At 39.6% G+C, this 21,918-nt stretch overlaps 1 protein-coding gene across 2 annotated transcripts in view; it reads right to left on the bottom strand.

Moving 5' to 3' along the window:
• dennd2b (DENN domain containing 2B) overlaps positions 1 to 17,011 on the bottom strand; it is a 40,856-nt gene extending 23,845 nt beyond the window's left edge. The window contains exons 1-4 of one of the 2 annotated variants that reach the window (XM_071488545.1): positions 16,449 to 17,011; positions 7,470 to 7,568; positions 1,864 to 3,147; positions 163 to 308 (exon numbers count right to left, since the gene is read on the bottom strand). In XM_071488545.1, the coding sequence (XP_071344646.1) occupies positions 163 to 308; positions 1,864 to 3,147; positions 7,470 to 7,543 (1,504 nt within the window). In that variant the 5' untranslated portion in view covers positions 7,544 to 7,568; positions 16,449 to 17,011. Of the gene's footprint in view, positions 1 to 162; positions 309 to 1,863; positions 3,148 to 7,469; positions 7,569 to 7,881; positions 7,905 to 16,448 lie in introns of those variants that run through there. The other variant, XM_071488546.1, reaches the window with a different exon arrangement.
• Positions 17,012 to 21,918: the final 4,907 nt, after the last annotated feature.

The raw sequence follows: 21,918 nt of genomic DNA, 5'->3' as shown, positions 1-21,918 counted from the left end.
AAAAAAAGTTACCGATTATTTCTGTTGATCAATCAGTTAATGAACTGGCTAATTGTTCCGACTCTAAACTGCATCCATGAGTGATCCTGGTCAGACAAAAACAAGTGAGTAAAATGAAGGTCCTTTCTCCTGTTTTCAAAGTCAGTGAACCAATGTGCTTACCTACTATGTCCTCATAGGCATTCTCCTCTAAAGTGCTTTTGGAACTGGGTCGACTCCGTGAATCTGCAGTCAGTGTGCCATTCTCTGTGGGTGAGGACGGATATGAAGATGGTAGACTCACAGCATCCTCCGACTCACAAGACTCTCTGAAAAAAAAAATAGAGAAAGTCAAAACAGACCAAGACGAGGAAAGACTGTTGCAGAGCTACACAGACAAAATTATAAGGAGAGAGAATCAGTAAGATTCAATTCAGTGTCTGCCTAAGAGAAGACAGACAGATAAGAGTAGACAGAAAAAATCCAGATGCTTTTAAAAATAGACCAGACAGACAGTTTTACTTCTAACCGCCTCCACTTGCCATCTGGAAACAGAGAAAGACTGAACAGGTGGTGTAGATACTTCTAGTGGTTATAAACACACGTCCAAACCGCTGTCTTATGCCTCAAAAGCCTTAAATCAGAAGTACTAATTATAAAATACAGAAAAAAGAGAAACGTCCTGATCAAAATGTGCTCAAATCACAACAAAATTCCGGATAAGTCTCAAGTAAACATGCAGATATCTTACTATTTTCTTTGTACAATGCAAGGCACTCATCACATGTCAAGCCAGTGCAGAGGAATTTGAGCGACATTAGTGCAGGGATCTACAGTCATGTCGCGCCATCGACAGCTTGTGGTTTTTAAACTTGGTCTGAAATTGCTAGAGCCACAGGAATGTTAAACACAGAGTCCGAGGGAAGATTGTTTAAGGATTTCATCCCCATTTCACACAGGGGCAATCTGGAGAGGCCCCACCCTCACACAAAATACTGATTCTGACTGACTGATTCTATAAGTCAAGAATAAAAAGAAAACAGTCGACTCCATTAACCAGATTCACATAGAGTGTTGTCAGCTACAGGCAAAGCATGAGTGAACTTCTTGAGTAAGTTCATTTGTGTGGGTTTCAATTGCCTGATGTTTTTATAGACCAACATGAATTTCTGGAAATAAGCTATCTGACATTTCAAATGGTCGATACGTGAGTTATATTTAGTATGAACTGCTCTCATGATTGATATCCAGTAGGCATTAACTTCATGATAACCTATGATGCTATTTAGCTCAAGTGAAAAATGTTATTATTCTTCAGTGGTCTTTTGGGAAACATGACAAGTGATTCAACACTGATCTCCACTTCAAATTTAACTTAAGAAAAACATGGTGGATCGGAGTAATTTAACAAGTTACTGATCACTGCTCACTGATGAGTAACTTGTTAAACTACAAGACCAACAAAGCAAACACTTAGCCTGTGATCCAAATTCCTCACAAGTCCTTCAGACACACTAGAAACTTTCCAAACCCCTGAAAGAATAATGTCCCAAAAGTATTAAAACAATTCCTAGCAACAGAAGTGAACCATTACAACTTTTTCTCTCATGATACAGTCTCCTGTTCCTCATCATTTTTATGTAAAGTAACACGAGGCATTACAAACTGAGTTGGCAGCCTGTACTGGCACAGGTACAGTTTCTGTGTATAGGATCAGTGTGCCCCAAACATCCAAGCTTTAGAGAAAAAGTTGGTTGCATATTGCACTCAGCAGTAGCATCTCCTGTAAATACTGCTCAAATGTTTACCACTGATGACAAGCCAAGAGTAATGACCCAAATGTTTTACTGTCTAAGAATGACACAAGCACACTGATATTCTCACCTGTCCTGAATTCTCATGGGGGTGCTCCCCTTGGTCTTTGGTGCTCGTGTCATGCTGGGTGCAGGGGTGGTGGGCAGAGGCGGGGGAGACTCGGAGGTTCTGTTTGGAGGTAGTCCATTGGCTGGCAACACGCCCTTCTGGTCCTGTTTGGCGTCGTACTCAAAAGTGCGTTTGGGTTTGGGTAAGGGGTTTACTGGTGGGCCAACAGAGGTCTGCTGACTGGCTGGTTCTGGGCTTTCAGACCTGACTGAGCTCACACTAAATCTTTGTCTGAGTTTAGAGAGCTTATCAGGCACCAAAGCAGCATCTGGCTCAGTGGCCACGGAGCAAATGCTGCTGCGCTTACTGGTGCATGTACTGTCCAAGTCGTCACCTATCACAAAAGACTTTTGTCTTGTCTTGTCTGGAGCATAGCAATTACTGAGATAACGTGGGGGGGTTGGGCTGGGATTCTCCTTTAGGGCTTGCTCTATCTTTTGTATCCTGTTGAGGACTGCTGATGTCTCCTTCCGAGCAGACAGGGAACGTACAAAGGTTCCTGAGGACTCTGTCTTACTTATCCTTTTCTGGAAACGACCTAGACCATCTTTGTCTGAAACTCCTTCCTCTTCCTCCGTCTCTGTGTAGGAGCATTCCGAGAACGCTGTGCTCATCCTGCGAACCCCCTTAAAGTCAAAAGTCTTCTCGCTACAGGGAGAAGAGAGCAGGCTCGGGCAGCCCTCACTGCCCCCCACACGCTCTCCTCCTCTTTTATCCAGACACAAGCTCATCCTAGGCAGAGCCACCCTTCTGCACTCCCATTCTGAGATCTTTTTGCGAATTGTGGTGGGGGGAACACCTGCTACTGAACGGGTGAGAGAGAGGGTGCGCTTGTGGCTTTGGTTAGAGGAAGGTCCCAGAGAGAGTGTGCTCCAGCTCAGTGGCCTACCATTAAGTCCATCTCCTGCAGAGAAATCCCCTTGTTTGTCCTTCTGCTCCTGGACGCCCTGATTTTCCGGACAGAACTTGGTTTGAGCTGGGGGCTTATAGATGGAGAGTCGGTTGTCCAGGCAGCTGATGCTCTTTGACTTGGTGAGACAGCCTCGGGAGTCAGTGTCACCTGTGAGCGAGGCACCACTGCACAGGCTAGCTGTCTTGCTGTTCCAGCCAGCACGTACCAGGAACCTGCCGTCAGTGCGGATGTACCTACTCTGCTTCCCAGAGTTCTCACTATCGCTGAGGAGTGGCTGCTGGCTCTGCCCTGGGCTGACGGAGAGAACAGGACACGGTGATGTAGATCGGCACCTGAAACAAGACAAAGAAAGGTGTGAACATTAACTGTAAACAAAAAAAAAAAAAACATATCAGGATATTTAAGAGGTGAATAATAAGAGCTGTCAACAAATCCACTCAACCCTGCAGCATGAAAAGTAACAGAAAATCAATGAGGAACGGATGGGTGAAAACTTTAAAGAAATCAGCTGAAAGTTTTGACCTCATTTCCAAGATCAAAGGCAGAATGGCAGAACCTGAGCCACTTATTAAGAATAACCACAGGAAAGTATTCTGTCTTTGGCAGCATGAGATTTAAAATAAAGGCCAAAAGAAATACAGACTACATTAAAATGCCACTGTGGATTTTTCCGCATGATCAAAATAACTCAAAGAGAATGACCGTGGACCTCACACAGAAAGCAAAATTTATTACAGCCGTCTTACCTGTAAAAGTCTCACTGCTACTCTTTGGTCCTCAGAGCCTTTCCTGATCCCCCCAGCTAAGTGATACTAGGTGCTACAGTAGTCCCACTCTCACTGACTGTACCATTGTTCACCACACACACACATTTTCTCACGGTGCTCACCTCCTTTAAAATTTCCACAGAGAGAAACTTTCCCTCTAGTGCCACCTTACTACTCATAGTCTTTCAGGAACTTTGTCATGACTTGGAAGCTGACTACCTCTTGCGAAAGCGAAGCATTGGGGGATCTGATGTCACAGCCATGGTTAGAATAACAAGCGTTATGGAAGGAGGAGGAAGCTGAGGGCTGAGGACTGTGATCCAACAATGCAAGTTGGGACAGATCTTGCTTCACACCTATCTGCCCTTCCCTGGTTTCACTCCTCCTGCTCCAGGGAGGGGAAACTTTTACAACATCTAGAAACCTGCAAGCTGCAAGCATGATGGATGCATCTTATCTTACTTCCCTTAAAAAAATATGAGATTTCAAGAGGACAGCTCCCGTCTGGAGATTTTTCATTGCTAGCCTGTAGTACTCTGAAGTACTTTTTATGCTCATAATACTTTGAATACTGTGATTAAACATTCGTATATGAACTGATATGTCATCAACCTGAGATGATTAATGGATGTAAAAATTAAGTTCTAATGTGTGTGTTTTCAGTTTTTGGACTTTTCTCAAATGTTTTGTGAAATACTGGATAACTTGACCAGTTACTGAAATTAAACCATACAAGAAGTTTCAGAGGGAAATGTTTTGGTGGTCTAGAAAACATCTCATCCGAAGCCTGTGACATGAAACCCTGTTCAGACAGTTTTGTGTTTTTTTTGTATAGCTTTTTGTACTGCATCGTTTATGTTTTATGTAAAAATCTTAATATGTATAGTAACTGTAGGGGGGTAAAAAGTGCAATATTAAAATAGTTAAGTAGCATCAAATAAAAATATTCCAGTGCAGAAACATTTTTTATTTAAATACGGTATTTTAAATGTACTTCGTTACTTTCCACTACTGCAAATTTAAAACCCCAGCATTAGTCAAACAAACCATATAGTTTCATGAGGGAAATACTTTTTGAGCACTCTCTGATATAAATCAGCAGTCCAAAATATGACATGTTGCAGGGTTCATTTGGGAGTTATTAGAATTTGTCTGGCAAATTAAAATCTTACTGATTCCCTGGCAAAGCTCCTAACTAAACTTCTGCCAAGGAGTATGGCTAACGCAGGAAGCCAGAGCGAGAACAGTGCCTCTGAAGCTCAATATCAGTGGGAATGTTTTAGTAGCAACCAAACCAAACACTAAGTAATGCAATTCCACTGCCAGTAACAGTACGGTTTATTGAGTTAATGACGACAGTTTGAATTTTCGCTCTCTGGTTTGATGGTCGCTGGGGTTTTACATTTTTCCTCATTTCACAAATGAAACACAGGGAGGATTCAGTGCTGTGTCTCCATGCTTAACTGTGATTCCTCCAGCGTGACAGTAAACAAGCAGTAACAAGATGATGTGAAAGAAAGGATTCAAACTGGCTTCATGTTGTGCCTTGTGAATGTTTCAAAAAAGATTGTATCTAAAGAAAGAGAGATTAGACTGCATCTATGTTTTGTTTTGCATATATACATATATACTCAGTTCACGACATCCTGAAGTTTTAGTCTGAAATGCTCTTTTGACTTAGTGACTTTGAGCCGAATCTTTACAAATTTCTACTCTGATTTTATTTGGATTTCCTTCCTTTCTCTGTCTAAAATCATTGACTTAGTGACATTATTCAAATATAATAAAATTCATATATGTTTGAATTTTGTTTGTTATATATTATTTACCTTTTGTGAACTTTGCATCTTTGTTTGTATGTTTTGGTGTTTGCTTGCTTTGGTTTGTACACCATTATTCCCATTAACACAATGTACTTAAATCTGATCTGTTTACAAAGCAGCAGATTTTATCAACTGCAAAAGTTAAATCAGCCACAGAAGAAGATGGATTTTAGAATATTATAGCCTCATTTAGAATTACTCCTTATGCTGTAAAATAAAGTGCAGGCAGCAGTACAAACTCCTCTCGTTTAGACACAAATAAAGAAAATATGTGCAGAACCTCTGTCTATTTAGGGTTTGGGGACTTTCAGGGGTTTCTAGTGGTCTGGATCATGCTTGTAAAAATAAGCCCAGTTAAGTCAGCTTCAGCTGGGCTGGCCACACATACTGTACTGTACGAAGAGCTAAATGCCAGTCACAACCTGGCCTCTGGCTTTCACTCAGGCTTCCAGGGCATGCTAACCACAAGCCACTTCCTTTTACTGACCAGGATGGAGAGCAGATTGCTCAGAGGACCAGCACTTTTATTATTATTGTTCAACATATGTAAACCAGCTCTTTCCAGTCACTTGTTAATGTATATATATATATATATATATATATATATATACACACACACACAATAAGATGTGCATGTGTGGGTGTATAAAACACTAGTCACATTATGATGAGCTCTCTCTCTCACACAGTCCTCCTGTCAATACGTTTTGTGTTGCCTAAACACCTCTCAGGTTTGCTTTTAACTGTGATCTTTGAGGTTAATAACAACATCAGAAACTTGGCAAAAGAAGATCCTTTATTTTGGTAAATTATTCTCTCACAGAAGATCACACAGCAAGAATTTAACACTTTTTTTTTTACTTTGCTTAGTTTTTCCCACCATGTTGCTGCATGTCTCTATGTGTTCCTCTTGAGGCCACACAGTTCAGTATGGGTGTAATTTGTCCTGGAAATGGATCCCTGGTTGATCTCACGGTTTCGGGGCACACATTGTGTAGCACTATCTAACACAGCTAATTCCTCTTCCTCTTCCTCTCCACTCCAAAACATGGAGTTGCAAAGCATCTTTGCCTCAAGATCTTTATATGTGAGCTTTTGAATCTAGTGTAATGTGAGCCCATGAGGACTATAAGATGTTAATACCGCTCTAATAGAGAGTCCATTTAAATACACAATTGTCATGCCAGAGGAACAGGGCCAGCAGGGTGAGAGAGCTTTTGCTTTTAGTTTTAGATTAGTTGTAATTTATATTCACCAGGTTTACCTTGAGAATTGCGTATATGTGTACATTTACCAACAAATGAATGTAATTTATCTAGATCATAATATTAACATTATGATTAACGTTTGTGCGGGTTAGGCTACTACCTTAGTAGGCCTAATTTACACCACAAGCAATTCCATAAACCAGCTGCCAAAGGTTACTTTATTTTCTGTGTTGTAAGAAATGTTTGACTGTTTACCACCATGAATGAAGCCTAAAAAAATTCATAGATATATATGAAAACACCAACAGGTGCACCATTTCTAACAATCATCTAAATCAAATTAGGCATCAGACTGTTACAAACTGATGTGACTGTGGACAAAGTGAACACAGACTACACTTCACAGCTGCATGCAGGACGATCATGTGTAGCTAACTGCCATGTTGCTCTTGAGACTTTCTGTTAAAAGAAAATTTTGAGCTTGTTAAGAATGGACAGGATGATAGACTGTGAGAATGAATAGTCTAGATATCACATATCATTCCCCGAGTTTGTTTTTTTCTCTCCCAGTAGGACACTGTCAGCTCTCAACATGCTAACACAAGCTCACTACTCACAGTTCAGAGTTGGATGGGGCCCTTGTCCAGGATACAGGATTGTACTTGCAAAAGCTTTGGAAGAATTATCACAATTGAAAAACACTGGTTGTTCTTTTCCATAAGTGAAAAAAGGGAAGAAAACTACGAAAGACTAATCACTGACGGGAAGACATGGTTGAAAATAAAATACTCAGAAACCATGTGATATGACTGGAAGTGCACATTAACCATCCCACCCTGTCCCACATGTCACTGACCTGTCGGGGACGTCCCGGGGAGTTTTACCCCCTCCTGCACGAGGCACAGCCTTGGAGCTTTTGTTGGCAGTCATGTTTGTCAGCAAACCATCCACTCACCTGATGGGCAAACACAAAGATATGAAACATTTGAAAAGCTGCATTATGCCATGCATTTCAGCAAACACTAAAAACATGGACTGATATTGCAAACTAAAAATAAGGTCCTCCGGGTTTGTCAGCAAGAATTACTAGGAAATTACTCAAATACAGTATACTCTAGAGAGTTATAGCTCGTAGGGAAACGACAGATCCAATATTGTGATGACTTTAGTTCATTGACACATCAAAAATAAAATGACCTACATTCACAAAACTGGGAGTGTCCTCATTCTAAGCACGTCAATTCATGTTACCCATCATGGTTGCTTACCACTTCGGTTTAATGTGGGTTTGATTCTGACCCTGATTATTGGTGTCAACAGGCACAAACAGGTTCCTGTAATAATAATAGAATTATAAAGGGAAATATTATTATTATTATTATTATAAGTTCTAATACTGTAAACCATCATCAACTTTAACCCAATCACAGATTAAGCTGAGAGGGCAAGATGACACAATTGCACTTGTTAACTTTTCATGAGGCAAGCTAATAAAATTTCCTACAGAGTATCCCACTCACATCTGCCATGTTGAATCTGCAGTGTAAACATTGCCGACAATTCAACAAAACCAGAAGTGGAATAACTAACACAGCATGTAGACACCGTTGTGCCAGAGAAACTCTGCTGCTTCAGATAAAGATATTCTGCCACAAAAAACGCCTGTTTTCACGTTATACGACTACATTACAGGAACAGAAACAGCTTAACACACAATATTTAAACAAGGTCCTGATCCACGTTTGGATCATAGCCATAAAGGAAATTTGGATAGAAAGCCATTATGGCATTCATGGCACTGCTACCCCATGGTTCTGTAACACATAAATACATAACTGAGCAGTTTGATGTGTGCAGAGTTGCAGAGGTTTGTGTAGCTATTTGGAAACTACCAAGTATTTGTTGCGCATGATTTAATCAAGCTAAACACAATGGATCACCTTGTGTCATGTATTGCACGTATGCTGGATAATGATAATAATATGAATAATGGATAAAATACTGGTAATAGCCTTGATCCGTTTCAAACAAATCACAACAAAACACACTGGCTCACTTATTCCTGGTGATATTTAGTATGGCCAATCAATACTGAATTATTGAGGCAGAGACTGATATTTGAGTTTTGAAAAAAGAAATCGAAATGTTATCAAATAATTTTTGAATAGACAGCGGGCCCGCCCTATAACTGCGAATGGCCATGAGCGATTGACTGACTGACTGGGAGAGTGGGATGAATAGAGTGGAATGAACATAGTTCCGCCATTGGTCAACCAAATATCCATGACTGAGTTGGAGTTTCCCCATTGGCCGTTGCTCTTTCAAGATGAATTGTTGCAAACAGTCTCTAATAGGGGGTTGTTTATAGCCTGCAGTGTTGCCACTTGGCTATTTTGAAAAAAATTGCCAGTAACACCAGCTCTCGTGTCCACTCTGTTCAATGAGTGGCAGAGCAGCAATTTCTGACCCAGACAGAGGCTGTGTGGTGTGCTGTGTGTGAGACAAAATAAGGAAGACATCACTTTTAACTTCCTTTGTGAGCCATCATTTTATAAATATAGCTGAAATCACAGCACAGTCTTTGTCTTTAACTTACGTGTTTGGTAAATCAGACGATGTAGTGGTTATAAAATCTGGATTTTAGAAGCAGCTTGGAAATGGCTTCAAAGTCAACATGTAGTTATAATGGGTCATACCTGTTCTGCTGTCTGACAACAGAAACAGGAAAACATGTACATAAGAACAGCTTATAAGGAATTCAGCTGTTTTAAAATACTGCATATGTGAGCACAAAGAGGAGTAATATCTACCCTTGCACATAGTTTTGGTTTTATTTGAATGAATGTTGTTGTTACTTATGGGCCGTGGATCAGCTTCATTCTACATCCTCTATTTTACACTTTGAAAAGTCCAAACAACAGAAAAAAAAACTGTGAAGACATCTTCCATATAATAAACATTTCCTGGACTTAAACTCAAATTAGACCATCAGTCCCTTCAAACTGGAGGCCATTGCCCCTGAAAATCACTTTTTAAAATGCAGCATTGACCCATTCGGGAAAGCTCAAAGCCATTGTTCTGGTGCATAAGGAGGTCAAATGGAGATCCCTAGAGATCAGAGGTGGAGGATGGGAGGGTGCTTGGCAGCATGACTTGTTTACAGGAAATTGTTGTATGAAGAAGCCAGCCAACCAGTAGTGGAGTTGAGTCCTATAGAGACAGATGAGGAGAGAGAGGGAGCATTCCTGCTGTCAGCTATTTCCCGTAACAGTGGACTGCACTAAGAGGACCGGGCATGCATCATTATTTTCATCATAAACTGTCCTGCTTACAACTCTCCTCTCCTGCTGTCACTCCTGTTTTAGAGGACTATCGGAAAATGAAAAGCGTTAAGTGTTAAAGTGCATTTAAAGTTAATTTTGGCACACAATATTCTTCATGATACACACAGAGCTGTAGGATTCGACAATGGAATTCAAACATCAAGGTTTACTGGCATACTGTGAATGCAACAGTGCATCAAGAGTCATTCTCAAGCGATTTCTGCCTTAGGGTTGTTCTGTGAGGACATGCTTTTTGGATGACAAAAATGAACAAAAATTCATTTTCACTACAATTCCATCCATAAGTACCACAATAACATAATGTATGACTATTTTGGTCATGGGTTTCAAAAATGTTGTGTAATTACACATCTAAAAGCAAAAATCTGATCAGATGGGGGACCCAGTGACAAAATCTTATATGGGGGTCTGTGGTCTAATTTCTGTCAGTTTAGGCATCCTTGAAAAGCCTGAGAACCACTGCTCTAAATTAAACAAAATGAAAATACTCTGCTTACATGAAATTCAGACACACAGGCAGCTGTGTAAAATATTATTTTTGATTAACCAGCTGAAAAAAGTGTGCTTTTGGAAGTAATTTTCAATGATGTCTCTGACTCTCTCTTGCTTGGAATGAAAACAAGGTGCTTCTGTCATTTTAATTTGTAAGAAAATATAAAAAGATGAAAGAAAGAAATTAGAAAAATTAGCTGTCAGGAGTGGAGAAAATGAAACTTAACATTTTAAAGTAAGTCAGCTCTACACGCCTCAGTTATGTCGAGTCAAGAACAATGTTTATTTGTTTAACGTCATCATTTTCTTTTTTTTTTGGGACTGAGAAAGCTACAATCACAGAAATGTGTCACAGAGGCCCAAGATGGACTTTACAGTGTAAACACCAAGGCGTTAGCCAACTGACTTCCTGAGGTCTGATAGCATCTCCCTACACAAAATCACAGCCTGTAAACAACCACTTCGAAGTAAGCTCTAGAGAACCTTTAAAGTGCATTCAACCAGATTCAAGACAAATTTTCTCCTGAGATGTCTAAACCAAAGAGAAGCTAACAGTCAACTGTGAGAAGTCAACAGCTTCATGCTGATAGGAAGCATTCCTTCAATTATGATGACAAACTTGACATCAATTAGTGTTTGTATGTTTGGTGTTTTACAGAATGACACAGGGCAGGAAAAGTCATTAATGTATGAGGGAACACTTTGGCTGGAGCTGGTGTTATTCAAGAAACTAGTGTGTGGAAAGCACACTAATTATAAGTTCTTCAGTAGATCTTAACAAAGCTGATATGGATACAGAGCAAGATTAGCCTTTGTTTGGAGGTGTGTTTCTGGCCAGTGGAAAAACACAAGTGAAACATACACTCTCCCTTTAGCTCTGTTTTTGGTCTTCACCAACTCCTGAGGGAAATATCCAGCTCTTAAACTGCTAAATGGTCCACTATGTTCACCAGCTAGTTGCCAACAATGCCTGACTCCTGTTTGTTGCTTAGAAGGTAGCATATGGCAGGCTTTTCAATGAGAACAGCTGAATGATGCATCTGGAAACAACAATGATGAGAACAGTGGGACTGAATCAAAACAGTAAAGCAGGGTTAAAGACACTGAAAAGCTCAGGAGAGCTGAAGAAAACGTGATAATTATCTATATCGTCATCACTATTAGAGACCTCTTTTACATTACACTTAGTTATTTGATCTACTGTTAATATAAAACATAAAATACCACTTTTTGAACATTGTTATTCTTGGGTTTTTTTTTAAGTAAGTTTAAAAAGATTAATTAATTTCCTCATTCATAAATTTATTTGACTTCATTGTTGATAGCCTGCATTGAAAATGTCACTGAGCAACCAGGTCAAGTAACAAACATGAGCAAATATAAAGTAAGGGCCGACACACATTGGCAGCATGACTCATATCAGAACACCAGCACCCATTGTTTTCTGTGTAAGCCCACACACACACACACACACACACTGGTGGTATCTTGATGAATGTCATCACATCTTGACAGGACAATAATAAACCCCACACTTCCAGAAATTACTGCCATTACTTCAAACTCAACACAGAGAGATGAAAAAGACATCCATGAGTTTTACCGTCTTTGGCTCTGACTTGAAAACAAATCCCAAAAGCCAAACTGTCATTTTAAGACATTAAATACCATCATCTTTATGACCTAGCTTAGCCGTTTTTTTGTCATGTTAAAGTCCAGAAGTACTAATTGATCACATGAGAGGGATATCAATGACGCATATTTTCCTCAGCAACAAGAGTATATTCATGAAATGGGACTACAACAGTGTCTCCATTTGACTATTTGGCACAGAATAAAAGAGCCCTTTGTGTTCAATACATCCTTGAGAGGGACATGTGGTTAAAAAGTAAGTCTTTTATCAGTCGTGTGTGTGTGTGTATGTGTGTGTTAGTGTGTGTGTGTGTATGTGTGTGCATATGCATGCGTGTGTGTGTGTGTCTATGCATTTTTGTGTGTCTGAACGGGAGAGACGCAATTAGGTAAAATATCTTTCAAAATAGAGTCTGCACGTCCTTGGCTCTGTCACATTTGACAGATCATCTGATACACAGTTCTCTCCACTACATGCAGGAATGTACTAATATTTGCCCTATCCATCAGACTGCGGCTGCATTTAAAATACTAAAGAATGTTTTTAGAGGGTGAAAGAAAACACAGAAGAGGGGCAGAAACACCTGGACCTGATGCCAAGAGCCTCTTTCTCATTCAACGAAGACTATACTGAAATATGCACTCTCTCAGCACCTGGCCCCTGATATTCAGTCTGTAAGAGCACAGCACAACTTCATGAAACAGTTTAGTGATGCCATGATAGACAAACACTCATTAACCTGTGACTAGGTTTACTTTAAGATCTTTGTTAATCCTGTAACACGCAGTAGCAGACACAAACAGCCTCCAAAAACAGAGGATAATACTGTCTTCCTTTGTCTCTTGCTACTCAGCTCTTATGGCTGACATGGTCTATTTCTGCTGATCAGCAACCTGACTTCAAGGTTTTTAAAACCACCGCAAAGTTTATAGGCAGCCAAGAAGCAATGGGGAAAGGAAGGAGCGAAAATCTCTGCAAATTCTCAACTCTTTCCACACGTCACAACTCACTGGCAGACATGAGCCCACGCACTGATCCACGCCATTGTTTCAGTATCTGTAGAAAGACCAGTTTTGTCCCCAATGGACAAAAAGAGACTTGAGCTGGTTGAGTGCGATCATGTCAGTGGAGCAGTGTGGGACTGGAGCTGCATAAATATCCTTATAGTGCAGAATACAGTTCTTGATACTCAACCCAGGATAATACAGTCCACATAAAAACATTTAGACACAGACACAAACTGTGCATGTGAGATGTACACATGTACAACCTTGTACTGCAGGCCAAACAAGGTAGAAAAGCAAAAACTTCCATCTGAAACAGTAATACTGTAGCATATTCTGGATATATGACTCTCTAGAGGGCAGTTTAAGGCTCTGACAGCCTTAATGTGTCTATATGTAAAAGAAAACCACCAAGGTTGATGCTACTGGCAGTTTCACATAGCCATACCTGTATAATTAGCTCCATACTCTACCACATGCTCGCCATGCTGCTCAACTGACCAGGTGGAACCAGTTCTTGGAATCATTTTTTATCTGCTTTTTTTTCCTAGCCATTTCAGCCTTTTGTCACAGTAATCATGGCATATTTTCTCTTTGAGGAAAAACCCTTCTGTGTAACCTAGATATGAGCAGGCACAGCTGCAGAAGCAGGCATGTGGAAAACAGGCTTATATCCATCTGAGCTGCAGCAGGGGGGCTAGAATTTGTGTCAGAGAGCTGACCTCTGACACAAAAGTCTTTTCCATGGACATAAGAAGAAGATGAGGTGTATTCTTGTTTGCCTCTGTCTCAAAGTCTAAGTTTAACTAAGTCAACAAAAACAAAGATTAGCTGTGCATCACCTGTGTGAGGCCAACCCTATAAAAGTCAACGTCACTGACTGACTGATTGACTGACTGACTGACAGACTGACTGACTGACTGACTGACTGACTGACTGACAAACACCACAGGTTGGTTGGCAAAGTGTTGGAGTTTCCCCATTGATCGTTGAAAATAGTTTTATGGTAAGTTTGGTAATTTGACCTATTATTTTGTTCTAATGCACAAATTCAGAATTCTAAGAAAAAGAAATGAATGGAAACTCACTGTAAATTGTCCCCTGGCATTCAGTGCTCACATTGGCATTACTACTCTTAACATGAGTGTTCAGTGAATTAATTGCTTAATCTAAGGTTGTCATCATATGCATGATGACATCACTTTGGAGATCACTTACAGTTATCTCATAAGTGATATCATCATGCATATGATGACAACCTTAGATTAAGAAATAACTTAAATTGTTTGGATTAAATTATCTAGAAATTGCCATTTGCAGTGAGTCAAGATAACTCCTTTGCTTCCACAAACTGCACTTGAACCCCACTTGCATGACTGGGATAGCGAGCCATTATATTTTTATACCTGTAATCAAATGTAAGATCCTTATAACCAGTCTGGACTAATCAGTATTGTATTCTGCCTGCAAGAACAAGTGTGGAGTCAGGTCTCACACCTGACTTGTTAATGACTTGTTAATTGTTTAAATCCATGTTAATGTGAAACCCAAACTAAACTGAAACATGCTACAGAACTGCCACAGACTATAAAGAAGCAATGGTACCATATCTTTTAAGTGGACAAAAAAAAACAATATCTACATAATATCACATTATTTTAAGGTTCCAGCACACATAAATATGTATTTGAACTTTAGCTCAAATGCTTCCGTGAAAACCAATGAGATGTGGAAGCAGATTTTCTTGGTATCAAAGACAGCATTCTCTCAGCGGTTCATATCTTTAGTAGCGCTTTGGGGTAAAGTTAAGGGAGATGGTCTTGTGATCTGAACAACACTGGATAAGATCCCTGACTGGGAAATCTGCTAAAACCATATGTTACAGTAGTACAGCCCCCAGTCTAAAAGACCTGTGGCTGAGGTTCCCTAAAACAAGATGTCAAACAGAACTATTCCCTCAGAGCTGCTCTGCAGTCAACGGTGTCCGACCTTCACTCTCAGAGACTCCCAGCCATGTCTAAGTACCAGTAGCAGCAATCCTCAGTAAATCATGGATGGATAGATAGCGCCAGGACAGACAGACCAAAAAAAAAAAAAAAGTGAACAGTGAGTGAACAGCAGTCCCCTAAAAGTGGTAAGGGATAGTCCAGGCTTATTCCTGTTAAACTGAATGGACAACAGAGAAGAAGTTCTTCAATAGCTTTATGTTGACAGGCCTGTCCAGTGAGAGGGGAGGGTCATTGTTTGATCTGCACAATAGAACGTCTTAGGGGAAAAAGAGAGCCCAAGGAAACCAGTCACATCATTGGGTTTGCATTATACTGAATAACATAAGATCATAAGGATTTAAGATGTAATCTGTTAAGAAATCATATAAACATTAATGACAGATACAAATACTACTACAGACACAACATACTCAGCGAGAGCATGCTTTAGTACAGACAATACAAAATATGACGTTTTGCTATTGATTCAACTATAGTATCTAAGAAGTAGAGCCAAAATGATTAATCATCAGCTATTTTGTTAATGGCTGAAGTCATTTCTCATGTAAACGTAATATTTAACATTTATAACCTAATATTTTATGGTTCCAGCCTCTCAAACGTGAGGAAACTGTGCTTTTCCTTTAAATTATTTTAATAATCTTAATCTAATTTTCAGAAATGTAAGGTCTGCACTGTTGGATTAAATAAGAAGTGTCAAACAAACAGTTGAGGTGTCACTATATCCTGAAATTTTACACACCAAACGTTCAATGGACCCAAGTAATGAAGGAAAATATTAGTCTATCAGTAATATAGCTACAGTCCTATAGACTATACAATAAAATAGTTAGGATTTATCACCCAAGACAAAAAAAAAAATCTCCCCCCAAAATCCAACCTACAACCTGGTAGGTTCAGCTCAGTGATCTGATCTACAGTCCTGCTTTGTTTCTACTTATCTGCCGGTTTGACTTTGTGGATGTTTAAGCGATAATAACTTGGTGTAATTACAATCCACAGCGTTACTGCCTGTATCCGCTGGGACATTTTTCTCCATTCAAAGGGGTCAGCTAAAAACACACTGAGGCACAAACACACACACAGGCACACAGCCTGTTGTTTTAGCCTGCTTACAGCAGTTCATCATTTAACATGTCGATGACCAAATATGGTCACATGGAGATTAGGACTACATTTAAACGCACCTTGCAACTTTTTTTTTTTTTTTTTTTTAATTTTCATTTTTACAACACCTTTGCACGGCTTTTAAGGGTTCAGCTTCGGAGCCTTGTTGCCGCTAACAAAAAGTTTAACCTTCCTGTAGCTAAAAAAAAAAAAAAAAAAAAAAAAAGAGCAGGCGGCCGCTTTTACCTCCGAGTTTCTCCTCACATCCATGGCTGCTGACATTTTGAGATTATAATCCCTTCGCGTCGCACAAATCCCGTTTCGTCTACGCCTTGAAAAACTTTGGCTGGTTTTGCCGGATACCTGCCCTTCTCAATAAACTCCGACTCATGTCTTTCCAACTAAAACCGACAAAAAAAAAAAAACAAAAAAAAAAAACTGCTGCCTCCCCTCTCACAGCCTGCTTCAGGGTGGAAGGCAGGACTTGTTTCCATGGAAACGGGTTGTTTGCCCCCCTCGCTTTTCTCCGCTCCCTGCTCTCTTCCCTTGTTTATTATTGTCATGGCGGGCTGAGGAGTGTGGATGAATATTCACGAGTTGCTGGGAAGAAACCATGTCGCAACGCATTGTCATGCTGAAATCCTGAACCGGTCAGTGGGAATACATTTCACCCACACAAAGATGTCTTTCATTTGTCAGAGATGAATGTGTGTGACCAAGCAGCGCTAAAGGAATGTGACTACGGCAACAACATTGACTCAAATACAAATCGGACGTACTTGCACTTTACTTAACTGTTTCCATTTCATCGGACTTTATACTAAACTGCATTTCAGAAGGAAATATTGTACTTTTTCCTGCACCACATTTGCAGATTTAGTTTACCATTACAAAACATTATTAGCAAATACACTCTGATGTATTATTTTAGATTAAGCAATGGCTCCACCTTTCCCAGCTGCAGCATTAAGTGCTTTTACACATTGTTGTGGTGCAACAATTTAATCAGTTATAGTCAGTCAACCTGTAACTATTATATAATTTGTCATTTTCTAAGCAAAAATGCCAAACAAATGTGAGATTTGATGTTTTTCTTTGTCATACATGATGGTAAATTAAATGTCTTTGGGGTTCTGGATCATCCAAAGCAGTGGGGATGTTTTTTTCTTGACATTTTATAGTCAAAATGAATAATCAGTTAATCAAGAAAATAATCAGTACGTTAAGTAGAATATAACATATATATTATCAGCAAATTTAGCTCCAAGTGTCAAAAACATATACGCAGTAGAATGGCTCATATTAGCCTCATATTATCATCCTGTACATTATATTATGTACGCAGCAGTTTAATGTTGTCGGGGTCTGCAGCTGTCAGATTATGTGTAACATGTAAAGTACAAAGTAAAATTGATGTCATGATATTCAAGTAAAGCATGAATACATTGAAACATAACTTGAACACTGTGAATGAAAACGCTGTGAATTTCCCCACTGTGGGACTAATAAAGGCTATCTTATCTTATCTTAACTTAAATAATAACTAACTAAGACTGTGCATCACTTTTTTTTTTTTTTTTGTGCTTTGTTGCACCTGTAAGGACTCTGCAGTGATGTCATGGGGTCCTGGAGTACACCTGTACATCACTGCAGCAAGGTTAGAGGTTAAACTGCTGGAGGTCAGCAAAAACAAAATGGTCACAGAGTCTTAGGTAGTTACTCTTTAAGTTATGGTTTGATGTATTTGTGCTTCACTTGAATATCATCATATGATTGCTGTGAGACCTTTTATACACTAATGTGTGTCTTTCCAGTTCATGTCCAGTCAGCTGGATTTACCAGAGATGGACTCCAATCAAGGTGTAGAAACATCTCAAAGATGATCAAGAGAAATGGGAAGCACCTGAGCTAAATTACAAGTGTCATAGCAAAGTGTCTGAATACTTTTCCTTTTTAATAAATTTTGCTAGTTTGGGCTTCGATATTATGGGGTATTGACTGTAGATTGATGAGTGGACAATTTTTTTCTAATTTTAGCATAAGAGTGTAACATAACAAGAAAGTTGAAGGGGTCTGAAGACTTTCCGAATGCACTATATTCAGCTGCTCATTGTAAAATACAAGTGAGTTAAGTTTATTTATATCTCACCTCTCTAAATCATATATTACGGTGCTTCACAATAAAAGACAAGGGCAAGATGTAAGACATAAAAAAAAAAACTATTTTATTTCTAGTATACTGAATGAATGTATCTGCACAGATCAACAAAACTAAAGCGTAGCTGCATTGTAACCAAGTAAGTGAACCTCAAGTGACTTGTCAGCTACTGTATCCAAGGTCAAAGTTGAACCGTCAAGATCAGCCCCAAAGTGTTTTTTTTAACAACTGATTTTACTGTGAAGATCAAAAGAACTTCCACTTATATCAACTAAGCCCATCAAAAACCTCATGATACCGAACAATCCTTTTTCCATTTTTCTTTATGTGTCTATGCTCCTGCGAGTAACATCTTTACACCAAATGTTAAAGCACTATCCATCCATAAAACCTACTTCTCTCACATCTCTTGGGGTGTCTTATCATCCCACAGACTTGGGAACAGAGGAAGTCACAAAACCCAGACATCCGTTATCACAGTTCGTAACATCAAGTCAGCAGGAAGCCTACAGCTCTACCACTGTGCAGCTTTTCTCAGAGATCCACTCAAAACCCAGCAAGGTCTCGTAAAGACTGTCCTTCCTGAGTACACTGCAGATCCTCACTGTCTGAGTACAAAACACAGAGACACTGACTTCTTTTTGTGGGATGTTTTACCAGAACCTAACCTAAGCTTAAACTTGTGGAATTCATTGTTCCACTGATCGCAGGACCATCTGGATTTCTCATTAAAAGCCACATCCTCTTCTTGCACCATCAAACAAAGTACGAATCAAAACATAACATTCATCTGCTCCAAATGTATACTCGCAATACGTTCATGAAATTCCTACAGCCATGCCCCCCTCGAAGAACTTCAAATACATTATTTCAAAAGCTCCAAGATTGACCACAGAGCTCTGAGAAAATCTTTGACTTTCTTTCCCATTCTCATGACTATTCACCTGCTAAAGCCGCAGTCATGAGGGAATAAATGTTTATTATCTCATGTAAAATCACTAAACCATGTGTGTGTTTGTTGAGGATCCACTGTGAATCCCAAATCCTCAGACATTCAAGGGGATTATTCCACAGCTCTGTGGGGCTTTTGCCACCTACGCTCCAAAGACTGATCTCAGATCCTTCCTTTCAGCTTCTGCACATTCCACAGGTTTGAGGGGTCGAGGGAAGCGTGGAAATATTGAACACATTTGAGAAGATAACAGCAAAAACATCAAAGTCACTGCACAATTATCTGCTCCAGTTTTTAATGAAACATATATATATATATATATATATATATATATATATATATGGAGTCATAAACACTATATCAGGTGTCAGAAACAAATCTGACGCAGCTCTTAAACTCGATGATTAAGCTGAGTCAGGCTGACGTGTCGAGTCAACACTTCTGCTCATGGGACCAAGGTCCAGCCTGACAGCCCTGACAGGGAAGACACAGCCTTTCTGGTAAAGACATCCTCTTCTCTTTAACAGTGAAGAAGATAAGTTGCAAGTATATATTTTTCTGTGGCTGTTCAGGGAGAATAACCAGGAATCTAAGCTGTTTGATAATTATATTTGAAATATTTTCACTTTTAAGAGTTTATAGTCACATTTTACTGTTTTGATTGTTTCTGTGTTTAAAAAAAAAAAATGCATACTCCATTTTTCAGTCTATGTGTCATGGAGAAACCTATCAAATCTATCCCTCCATCCATCTGGCATCACTTAAGACAGAAATCTACACTTCAATAATACTGACTACCTTATGTGTCAGCAAATTTTTTGTTATTACTGGCAACCCTATTTTTTGTGACAATATGCACCATTACCAATACCCCAAAAAGAGTTAATAAGGATAATAAAGGGACAGAATAACGACTTGATTCTTGTTATTCCATGTTTTGAAAGTTTCATTGTTCCCTCAAAATCAAGTAAACACCATGTCACTGTTTCTAAAAAATACTTTGAATAGCTGCGGTCAACAGTTTCACAACATGCTGCGCCATTGGAGCAGCAGGGAACAAAGCTGAACACAAGGACTTTCCTTTATCTGGTCGCATTTGAGCTTTTCGCCGCACAGCAGCCACAACATCTGTCTGGCTACTGTCTCGGGAACCTTGAAGGCGAAATGCAGTGTAATGGTGCAATGTTTCACACAGTGGGGTTCATGTGCGCAGGACTTTTCTGTGAGAGTGTGTGTGTGTGTGTGTCTGTGTTGGCAAAACGTGTCGGGGTAAAAAAAAAAAAAAAAAAAAAAAACAAGTGAAGCGAAACTTGCTGCGACACGAAGGAAAAAGTAAAAGCAGGTGAGTGCATGAGCAATGAGAGCTGCAAAAAGACGCTGATTTCTTGTAGGTCAGATTCAAAGGCTGAGGCGCCCCCTGTAGGCGAACCAACACAAATGCAGCACTAAAACTGAGAACTACTTTTTTTTTTTCCCACCTACTCATCAAACAGTGGATTAAACTGTTTACCAACAGCGATCAAACTCGGCTGTCTATGGGTTAAAGCCCAGTCATGCAAATCATGTCAGCAATACAACAGACCACGAAACACAAAGGGTCATTTATCTCTTCTCTTGAACACAACCATCTGAAGATGCTACAAATACTGTGAGTTATTAAAAAAAAAAAAAAAAAAAAAAGGTAAAAGAAAAGCGTTAGATTTCAACGCGTTGAACATTTACTGAGCTGAAACAAAAGGCTCACCTGTCTCTCTCTCTGTTGTTGCAGGGTTTGGTCAGTGATCCATTCTTGAACAGAGCCCGTGTCGCTGTCCGTCTGTGCAAACTGGAAACTGAAAAGTTTTTTTTTTTTTTTTTTTTCTTGCGGAAAAATAGTCTCCTCCGTATAACTGCATGCAATGAGAGGGGGGGAAAAAGGAAAAGAGGACTGCACAGGAAACGATGACGCAGCCGTATGGAAATCACTTAGTTAAATGAAAAAGATGATAGCTCCGGGGGTTATCAAATATTTGCAGACAGGTTGCTGATAGATGTAGTCACAGTTATAATGACGAGTTTAAACCGACCCTTTCCCAATGGGTTCCAGATGTTTTTGAGTTAGTAAAAGTATCTGGAGAACTTTTATCTGAATGTGCTGAAGTTAGCAGCATCTCATGAGGACAGTAGCTGGAGTTATTTGAGGCACTGCTACTCAAATAGTAAACACGCCACTGGAGTTTTTATTGACAATGAAAGTCCAGAGATGTGTCCATACTAAGTATTACATTTTTCCAGTGGCAAATTCTTATGAATCAGAAAAACTGTTTCCAACAGTGAGCAGAAATCATCAAAAGGGGTTTACTCAGCCACAAAGACATCAGCATGCTAGAAGTCATTTGTGCCCTCCAAGCCTGGATAACCAGCAGGACAAACCTTCCTGAACCCCAAAGTTTGTCTAAGTGGTTGTGGTTGTGATTAACAGGAAATGTATTTGGTGATATGCAAGAGCCTGATAGTCAAGGCTTAGGTCTTAAGTCTGGAGGGCCTGTAAAATCCAGTTCCTGAAAGACAGGTAGCTGGTTTGGTCTGCAGCAGGTGTTAAACAAGATGAAGTACAAATGCAAGAA

The sequence above is a fragment of the Trachinotus anak genome, unplaced genomic scaffold, assembly GCF_046630095.1.
Source record: "Trachinotus anak isolate AG129_WGS33_773 ecotype Australia unplaced genomic scaffold, CSIRO_AGI_Tana_v1 ptg000011l, whole genome shotgun sequence".
NCBI classification, from domain to species: domain Eukaryota; kingdom Metazoa; phylum Chordata; class Actinopteri; order Carangiformes; family Carangidae; genus Trachinotus; species Trachinotus anak.
The sequence above is the reverse complement of the archived record's forward strand: the minus strand, read 5'-3'. Positions and strand labels throughout refer to the sequence as shown.